Here is a 10,108-nt window from a genome sequence, read left to right as displayed (position 1 = left end):
TGCTCGCTCCAAGATTAGTCAAATCCTGCAGTACGGCTCTCTTTCAAACAAGACACATGTAACGTGTTTAATATTAAAGAAAAGGCACTGCAAGATAAACACTTTCCCTCTCCCTCCTTTCTCTTACATAAAATTGTATTAAAGACATCTAATCCCTGGCCAAGCAGATCCGCCAAACCCAGACTTCTGCTTCTAGCAACCCTAAGTCGTATTGCTGCATTTGTTTTGCCTCACTGTACCTCTATAGCCTACCTGCTTAGACAGTTCTGTAACCAGATAGTGCTCCCAAGTGCTTCATAAACTATTAATTTACATTGTAGACATGGTGCGAGATGACTACTGACCTGATTTATACATAGGAAGTACAGGCACAGAACTAAGGAGACATGCAGACAGTCAAGGCATTCCCACCTTCCGGCCCGACGTGACGACGATCTTCGCAAACAAAGCTAAGTAACTTCGTGGATTAAAAAAAATACAAAACACCCTCTTGGTGCTTTTCATCTGTAAGACACATCTGACATCTGTAATTTTCCAATGTGTTTTAATACTAATGAGCAAGCAAGTAACTTCTAGCTGAGTAGCCCATGAACATTTTTATACTCACATCTTCTGTCACTCCTGCAACTCCCAACTCCGCGCATGAGTGGTGATGGCATCAGGGCAGGGCATAACCGGGAAGTTAAAAACACATTGGGAAACAAACCTTCCCATGTCACTGGTTCCAAACCCATCCACAGAGGGAATGAACGCAGTGCTACCTTCTTCTGTAAAAGAAATTTGGTATTTTCAGTCCAATGGGCCTGTGAAAAGGCTTCCATCCCCTACTGGTTCTTCAGCCAGATGTACTCTGCAGGGAAATGGAAAACTGAAAAGGATACAAAATGGCCATCTCACCTGCACAAGTGATCCAGCAGGACAGCACTGAGGCACAGGGGCAGGAAAACTTGCATCCCCAGTACCTGCTGTCGGATCTCTTCTGAGATTGCAAATGAGGCCTGAACACTCTAAATCACACTCTATTTCTCCTGAAACAACTTAGAGAGGCAAGCCTAGATCCCTCAAACTAAACCCAGTAATTCCTAAAAATCTGTTGGACACGCATTTATTTTGGATGTAAAATTTTTACCCTTAAATATAAGGCATCCAAATTTATCAAATTTTTTAAAAACTGAATCACTGCAACTCTCCTACCCTGTAAGAACGTTAAATTAATTCAGGTATAAATTAGGTAGCTCCCTTTGTTGCCCTTCCCTTCACTGTTTAGATCTCGCATATTGCAAACAGACCTGTCCCAGAGACAGGCATGTCAACTTGCTACCCTCAGCTGCTCTTCTTTGCAACTTAAATACTATTTAGTTTCACTAGACTTCACCAACTTTGCATAAAGCTGTAATGATCTATTGTGAAACACTTGAGCAATTCAACACAAATCTGGTATCAAAGATAGCTGAGCTTAAAGTGCTTTAATTGAATTTTATAGAAGTAAGAGAGCATGTATTTCATTTGGTATTGCTGATTTGTACTTTAAATAGACAAGCTTTCTGTAGGCTTACTGCACTGTGTGCTGTTTGCTCAGTGCAGAACAGCATGTAGCTACACAGTTGCTTATACAACTAACCTTGTCCATTTCAGATAAATTTTGCAAATAACATTAAACATCCCGTTAAGTTACCTGAACGTGTCTGGAAGTTCTGACTTGTGTGACCAAGTGACTTCAGCCCCCGTGTTATTGAGACAGAGATGCTGTACACCTTCCTTACTGACCTACTACGCAGGGGTGAAGTGTTCCCTCCTTACTCTGCCCAACAGTGGCACCCAGTGGTCAAGTGTTTTCATGAACATTTTGGAAAACGGCTGCTGTTCAAGTTCCCACTCACTGGATTTCCTAAACACAGCTAGAGTCAGTTTAAATGCACCAGCTGTTTTGACTATTGAGGTTCAAAATGCTACCCACTATTGAAACGGTCTAGAAAACTGAGACTACCATCGCTGGTGAAGACTAGCCAGAGCTAGGGAAAATGCACAGCATCTGAAATGCTGCACTGAAGGCAGTCAGCCACATCCAAACAGGAGACAAGGTTACTGTCAGGTCAAACACATCCCCAAAATTGTTGTTTTGAAAAATAAGTATGCCACCTCAAGCAACGAGATATTTTCTATGTCCCTTCCTAAATAGCTACAGACTGTGAAAGGATTCCTGGGCCAGAGAAGATTATTTTGCCCTTGATGATGCAGCTTTGCTTCTCTAAATGTCCTAGTACTCAAGCCAACTTCCAGGAGTGCAATACAGCCCACCAGACAAACAGTCTACACTTGATGCAATTTCCCAAGAACCAAAAGCAGCAGCAGGGCTAACAAAGCCCCCAGACATTAAGAGGCACACAGGAATCTCCATAATAAGTTATTTTTCCATCAGTAGCCAGAAAAAGACGATGCTTCGGATTTTGGGCATTAACTAAACAGGAACACACTGAGGCGAGCCCAGATGCAGAGTCCAGGACTAAGCTCTGAAAGATTCAACATTCTTACACAGAGAAATCGTTTTCAGGTGACTCATATTTATAGTCTCTGTAAATAAGTACTGAGAGGTCAAATGTCAGGATAGAATGTCAGAGAGATAAAGACAACAGGAAAAGCAAGCTATGAAGTGCAGAGAAGGCAGCACCAACAGAACAAATGCTTTTCTCACTAAACCAAGGCTGAACTGAAAGCATTATCAGAAAAGCCTGTGAACCTAAATTTTAGTAAGCTTAAAACACCCCCATATTTTAGCATAAAGGATTGCGAGAAGGGGATTAAACTGACATTGGAATTAGACTGATCAATAGATTAAGATGAGATGAACAAAACTGACTTGTAGCTCTTCGCTGCTTCCTTACCATGAACTGGTCTGATTTCTAAAAAACACTATCACTTCTAACAAAGATAGAAAATATTCAGCATTACAGTAGTCGACGTTCTTGAAAAAATTTAATAAGACAAATGTCTTTCATAATACAGGTAAATTGTACATCATAGATTACATGTTTATAAGTGAACTGAATTAGTCTTTTCGTAATTGGACAGTTTCCTCTTTAATTCCATCTTTTGTGACAATGCAAATCTTAAGTGCATCCCCAGTGTACACATCTCTCTCAGCAGCAGAAATAAAGACATCTTTAACCAGCTGCAAAGCCTTTTCCAGGGTCAGAGGTACATGTTCCACATTTTGCATGTTCTTGAAGCCAATCTAAGAAAAGATGAAAATGCATTTTAAAGGAAGTATGATCCATCTAGCATGAAAGCTGCTTCAGTCTCTGCACTAGAATGAGCAGATTTAACAATTTAAAAAGAAGAAATGGTTGGTCTGTTTTAGAAACCCAAAGCTGGCAAAAGTATTCCTCCACACCGTCTATAGCTTCATGATCAGAACTTTACCAATGCTGATACTCTCACAAAAGTAACTAGAAGCAGATCCAGTATACAGCCAGCATAGCTCCTCCTGCTCATTCTGCATATACAAGATCACAATGAACATTCAGATCTGAACCTATCTAATTCTTCAGAAACTTCTCACTGGGTTAGCAGTATCAGAACTGCCCACAAGCCTTTTCCCTTGTCACTTGTAGTTAGGAACATTTCTTAAAAGCAAATATTCCTCAGCGTACCTAGAATTCAAAAATAACAGTCTATATTGGAGCATAACTGGTACTATTAAGTAGTGTATTTTAGCTGATAAACTGAAGTGTCCACTTAAGCATCAGAACAGGAGAAGGAGGGGAAGAGTCACTTACTTCACCTCATAAGCAATAAAAAGCTACTTAACACAACTTTGTTTCTGCAGAAGGTATTTTATTTTCTTCAGTTAATAAAGTTCAAAACTAAGTCAAAGCTGAGAATCTGGAGTTGTTTAAATAAAAGAAAAAAAAAAAAGATTCTATTCCTTTCTCAGCTGATAAGAACTAAGAGTGCTTACTGCTTTTTTTACAAAAGTTGTGTTGACATCAGGCTCAATTGACCAAATACCAACTCCAATGTCAGAGAATAAAATGAGTAAAATATGCTTTGGTATTTCTCTCATTCAACAATTACAGCTTAAATTAAATATGAAAATATTCTTCAAGTATTTTTAGACAGATTTAATTAAGTTTCCAGCAGTTTTATGTAAGAACATTCTTAGAAAATGGTGTCTGAGTTTTGTACAAAGCTTAAGACTTTTAAACAAGTCTATGTTAACTGATAAAATGTATTATATACACCTACTAATTCTATCTTCTTAATTTAGTATTATTTCATGCTAAGTAACAGCCATATTTATGTTGTCAGCTAGGGAAAAAAAAACGCAGAAAAAAAAACCCAAACGCCTTCTATGGGAAACATAATTCCCCAATTAAAACATTTACCTGTATTTTAAACAGGCAGTCCGCTATTTGTAGCATATTAAAAACCTGAACAGATTCTAAAGAAAAACTTTGATTTCTCCTGAGAAGGTAAAGCCACACAACTTATAAATGTCTGGATTATCAGTCCTACCTGTAATACATTTAAAAATTGTCTCAAAAGCAGTATTCCCCAGAATTAAAGCTACATTAATTTGAATGTCATAAATGTTTACTGAGATAATAAAGGCGGGGGTGGGGTGGAGAGAACTATTTTACCTGGTTATCAAGCAAGGGTTGCAGCATGGCACTTGCTGATCCACCTGCTTTGAAAGAATCTCTCTGGTATGAGCCCACTGGATCAAAGCTATATACTGCTCCCTTCCCTGGGGGAAAAAAAAAAAAAAGTATGTAATCACAATCCAGAAAGATTCTGAGTACTAATAAGCATTTACATCAAGAACCAGCTCTCTCCATAAGCAGTCTCTGCAGTACCACAGATCCCAGCAAACTTTTACCAAATAATACTACAGTATGTTCAGACAATGCTTTGTACAGTAGGCTCACTATGGTTGTGGCCTGGTACTATATGCAAGGCTATTTTCAATATTCAAGCTATCACCATGCTCTAACAGACTTTTTCTACAGGCCTTACCACAGAAAAAGTTCTGATGCAGAATAATCAAAGCAGGAGAATGTGCTAGAGTGCAGTGCTGCACAAAGAGCTCTGCTGGTTCTAAAGCTACCATCAAGAGGCAGTTTAGCCATCGTTCTTGAATGATACAGTTCTTGAATTACCTCCAGAGAGCATGCTTGGATGCCTCTGCATCGCCTTCCCGGAACCAGGGATGATGCTCTGGGCTATGTACTTCCCTCTGGAGTCGGGCCAGGTTGTGCAAACCTTGTTAGCTTGCGCCAACATCAGAGATGCAGACACGCTGTAGCTCTGAAGCATCAGGGTTTGGTGAGGACACGCTAGACAAAGTGCAGCACCTGGCCAAGCTCAGCCTTTCTGTTCAGACAGGCTGCACCCCACTTAATAAACTGGCCAGTGCACTTGGCAGCACAGCACAGGTAGCTGAACAGCCCTGGGAAAGCTAGCAGAGATCCAGAAAGTAACACGAAATCAAAACAAATCAATCTTGCTGGACCCAAATTAAGCCCATGCACGCAAACCTGCACTCTGATTCTTATCAATTGCTACAGCACCCTCATAATCTGACATTTACCACTATGCAGGGCAGACTAATCCCTTTCCAGACTCCACATATTGTAGACATGTCTTAGCAAGACTGGGAAAGCCATATAACTTAATGGTAACAACAAACTGCAGGGAATGGCTCAAATTATCCAAACAAGACCACCTCTGAGCTCCTGCTCAAAGCCAGAGAACACAGCATTTTAGCAACAAAACCAAATCCTTGGGCAAGAGCCCAGTAAGTCCTGGAAGGGCTGTACATTGAACTACAGCTTCCGTGTAGAAGTCATGATTTTCATTAGAGGTTAGTTAACATTTAAAAATATCTTTGTGGAAACCTGTCTCTGGAGTAAATCTTTGCATTTAATAAACTCTACCACACGCACAGGCCTGAGTAAAATATACACAATTTTACTGTTAACATCTCCTTTAAAGACACAATTAAGAAATCCAGCAAAACTGTTATAAAGTCTTCCAGTCTAGAGTAAAGTATCAGAGGTAAGCAACGTTAGCAGATTTCTCTTGGCATCAAATAATTCTAACACAGTTTTTAGACTTTCAGACCTTCAGAAATGGAAGATCAATTTAGTAGCGGAAGCTAAGAAACAAGTCAGATGCATAATATTCATCTGACCTGTGTAAGTACCATAATGCCTAAAGGCAGGTGTTAGGAATAGGAACATAAACTTTGTTATTCCATCAGTACACCTGAGATGTGAAAGGATAGCTATTCACCCACAGAAATTTAGTCTCTCTTTTTTTTCTTTCTTTTGAAGTCTTACCTTCTTCATCCAGTCCACCAATTATGTTGTAAACATAGTAAGGAAAGAAACGTCGAGAATACAGAATTGTAGACAGCATTGCTGCAATAGCCCCAGTAGTCATGGTCTTGTTATTGGAGTGCTTGTACATCTGCAAGTGGCACAGCATGTTCAAGAAGAAAGTCAAACACTAAATTTTACACTCAATCCCAATTATATTTTCTGTAACCTCACTACAGAAGAATCTGGTGCTAAGCAAGATTATTAAGTAGCATGATTACTGAAAACACACTGGTCTAAAAGTAAAGCCTTCTTACAAGCCAAAAATTAATACTTCTCCAAAGTTTTGCAAAGAATAGATGTTGCCTCATTAACACTATCCTCTCTAGCTCTTCCATTCTTTAAATCTGTGATGTTACACTTAGTAAGAACACAGCGTCAATTTCCCCTGCCTGATCTTTCACTAGCTATACAGTTATGATACAAACACTTGAAGAAAAACAGCAAAAATTATATTTAAAACTTATCATATTATTGGTCTCAAACGTGATACTAAGAATATAAGTTTCTAAATACAATAAGATAGTTAGCTACCTTTAATCTTGCTTCAATAATTTTAGTAAGGGTAAGGCAGTCACCATGGAAACCACTGCATCCAATGACCGTTTGCTCTGTTCTGTAAAACATAAAATTTTGTTGTGATTTTAGATTTAGTATGAGCTATACCACTTTCTTACACAGTAGATTATTATGAAAACACCAAATGTATTTTCAGTTTCTCTAATGCTACCAAAAACAGTTGTCTAAAATGTAGTAACAGATATATCTGTATAAAAGGTAACTGCAACCTACACCATGGAGAGGACTCGTTAAGTGAAGGACCATGCACGTGTCTTTCTTCAATCCACTGACTTCCACAGCAAGACAGACAAAAGGAAATTCTTAATTTCTTCATGTGACACTAACTCTAGCTATTACCATTCAGTCTTGCTACACGATCTGTTCTGAGATGGGGAGCCTGTTACATCATATCACTCAGCCCAGTTTTACTCCATCTGGCCAGAGGAATGCGTTAAGACTGTACAACTATTATGTAACATTTACACTGTAGGTGGTTTTCTGTGTCAGCACAACAGAAGTTAACAGGGCTGCAGATGCATTGTAGACGGTTAGCTCTTTGCTCGGTTTCAAAACTTTTCATGAACACTAACTACAGGAACACACATTTGAAATTTAAATTCTAGTAAATTGGTGAGAGTCTACAAACATTCACGCATACTTATAGACTAACACAAAGTAGTCATTCAGTAAACAGTTTAAATTGAAATATTCTCAGCCTGTCATTAGAATTACACAAAGCCGTCATGTGCAGTATACAGACTGTACCACAGCAATTTCCATTTGGACAGTATCAGAGAGTCAGAGTTATATATAGCAAGGAGTTAGCAGGAGAAACTTAAGTTCATATGATCTTGTGTCATCAACAACAAAAAAATAAAGAAATTGCTTACATAGCTGATGGCAGCCTACTCAGTAAGCATCTGCTACAGTCAAAAGAATGTAAACAATATGTATTTTTAAACCAAGGGAATGCTATCCAGGTGAGTCAAGAAAAGCACAAAATAGGCATAAAAAGTTCCATAACAGAACTACTGACAGGTTTACCTCTCCTAAAACAAACACCTCTTCCAAGTACCAGATTGTTGACTAGAGAGACACAGTACAACCAGCAGCAGTGGGCACGCTTGCGTACCAACACCAGGTGTCCTGACAAAGCAGAATGAGTTACCACAGGTTTAAGTTTTGCTACAGTTAAGACAAAAGTTCTTCTGATTATCCAGCCAAAAAACTGACCTAGCTTACATTAAGCCTTGTATCATGCTAAAAATGTTCTGTTATCAACTAACTTCAAGAGCATGCAACCAGAAATCCGGCTGTATTTACAACATCACATCACATCTTGCATTACAGCAAGAGTCACCATGACTCCAAAATCAATTTTGTTACTATACTTTTTTTCTGAGAATTCTGCTTAAAGAAAGTGATAGGTATTCCAGGCAGGTGACATGCTCAGCAATACAAAAGACCTTTCATCTGTTTCAATTCTTACAAGATCTGGACTTACAGTTTGTAGCATTTTGGACTGTCCCGGCAGTGAATTGCATAACCTTCACTCAGTCGCGTGTCAGAGGCAACGATAGAAAAGTCTTCTCCAGCAATCGCCAACACAGTGCTTAAAGAAGAGTATTCATACAATCATGACTTTTAGCACAAATATTTTCATAGGCAACAGAACAACAGACTAGATAGTAGTTCTATATCCAGACTCAGGTTTTGTCAAACATCTTGTATTCCTTGCTATGTTTCCGACTGTGCGCATCCCTACAAGTGACTCAAGATTGGAGGAAGAAGATACTAGACATACTGAAGAAAATATACATACGTGATACTCTACTTTGACTAAAAAACGTATGGAAACTTGGTAAAACAGAATTTCTATACAATGCAAGAACCAGACTCAATGGCTTAGCAATTTTGGATGCCTGCTAGTTAAAGATTCATCCTCCTAAAACAGTTTGGCTCTCCAAGCAAAACCACTCTAGCCCAGTACTAAGCATCAGTATCATTATACTTAAATTATCATCACTTTTTAAATCTGATGTTATCCTATGTTATTTACTTCCAAATAACTAGTTTTGTGATTGCCACACATGTGCTACCATTAAGTAACAAATAGATGTCATTTCAAAAGCAGTTAGGCCTTATAAAAAAACAAACCAAAACAAAAAAAAAACCCTCTAAATAACACTATCCTGGCCAGATCCTGTCACCAACTCAGAGCAAGTGTCGGTAAAACAACACCTACCTTTAACAGTCATGACAAAGTAGCTTTCAAGCCAGTTCCAAGTTTAAAAGCTGGTAATACTACCATTACGTGGGTTTTCTGAGCCACTATAAACAAACAGCCCTGCGGGGCACGGAAGGTGCTTATTTTGACCCGCAAAAATTCAGGGAGCCCGAGCGTGCCAAAACCCACACGGACACACACCACCCCCCCGAAGAGCTGCAAGCACCCGCGGGACGCTCAGCCCAGGGCAAGGCCGAGCCCAGCTCTCCCCCGCGCTGTCCGCCTTTCTCTACAAAAAGGTGCTCGCAAGGGGAGACAAACCCTCACAGAGAGCCGGGGGGAGGCAAGAGTAAGGCGAGGAAGACCCAGCCCTACCGCCGCTCTCCTCAGGGCCCCCTCCTGCGGTAAGAGGGTGCCTCAGCCCGCCCCACCCCGCCTGCCCTCCTCACCCTCCGTTAAAGGTGTAGGGCGAGAAGCGGTGCTGCACGGGCGCGCCGAGCTCGTAGCCCATCTCAGGCCTGAAGTCCGCGTAACCGGCGGTGGACAACATCCCGGCGACCCAGCTCGGTGCTGTCTCACGGCAAAATGGCGGCCCCGGAGCCGGAAGTTGCGATTCACCGCTCTAGGAAGGCAGCGGCCCCCTCCTCTCGACTGCTCTGGAGGACGTCGAGCCCGGCGCTGCCGGCTGGTTCCCCCGCTTTCACCGGCCCCCGCCCCTGCCAGCGGCCGGGCTGTGAGCCTGTCCCCCCCGTCAGGGCCTTTCCCAGCCTGGGCTTAGCGGCGTGTGTCCCCCAGCCCGAGGCGCAGCACCGGCAGCCGTTCTTTCCCGGTCCGAGCGCGGGCAGCCCCCGCCTTCTGAGCGCCTGGTGATGGAAGCCAGCGGTGAGGTGATCAAAGAGCCCCTTGTGTTTGTGGAGATGGGGAGCCGGGCGGCTCCTGC

General features: G+C 41.1%; 1 protein-coding gene across 1 annotated transcript; it reads right to left on the bottom strand.

Annotated features, from left to right (window-relative positions):
- Positions 1 to 2,956: 2,956 nt before the first annotated feature.
- Positions 2,957 to 9,880, bottom strand: PSMB1 (proteasome 20S subunit beta 1). The gene is made up of 6 exons (XM_075043327.1): positions 9,618 to 9,880; positions 8,446 to 8,553; positions 6,915 to 6,996; positions 6,342 to 6,471; positions 4,641 to 4,747; positions 2,957 to 3,232 (listed from the first exon to the last, which is right to left on the bottom strand). The coding sequence occupies exons 1-6, from the start codon at positions 9,716 to 9,718 to the stop codon at positions 3,047 to 3,049; spliced, it is 714 nt and encodes a 237-aa protein (XP_074899428.1). The 5' UTR covers positions 9,719 to 9,880; the 3' UTR covers positions 2,957 to 3,046.
- Between the last annotated feature and the right edge of the window lie 228 nt (positions 9,881 to 10,108).

Source organism: Buteo buteo, chromosome 12, assembly GCF_964188355.1.
Source record: "Buteo buteo chromosome 12, bButBut1.hap1.1, whole genome shotgun sequence".
NCBI classification, from domain to species: domain Eukaryota; kingdom Metazoa; phylum Chordata; class Aves; order Accipitriformes; family Accipitridae; genus Buteo; species Buteo buteo.
The sequence above is the reverse complement of the archived record's forward strand: the minus strand, read 5'-3'. Positions and strand labels throughout refer to the sequence as shown.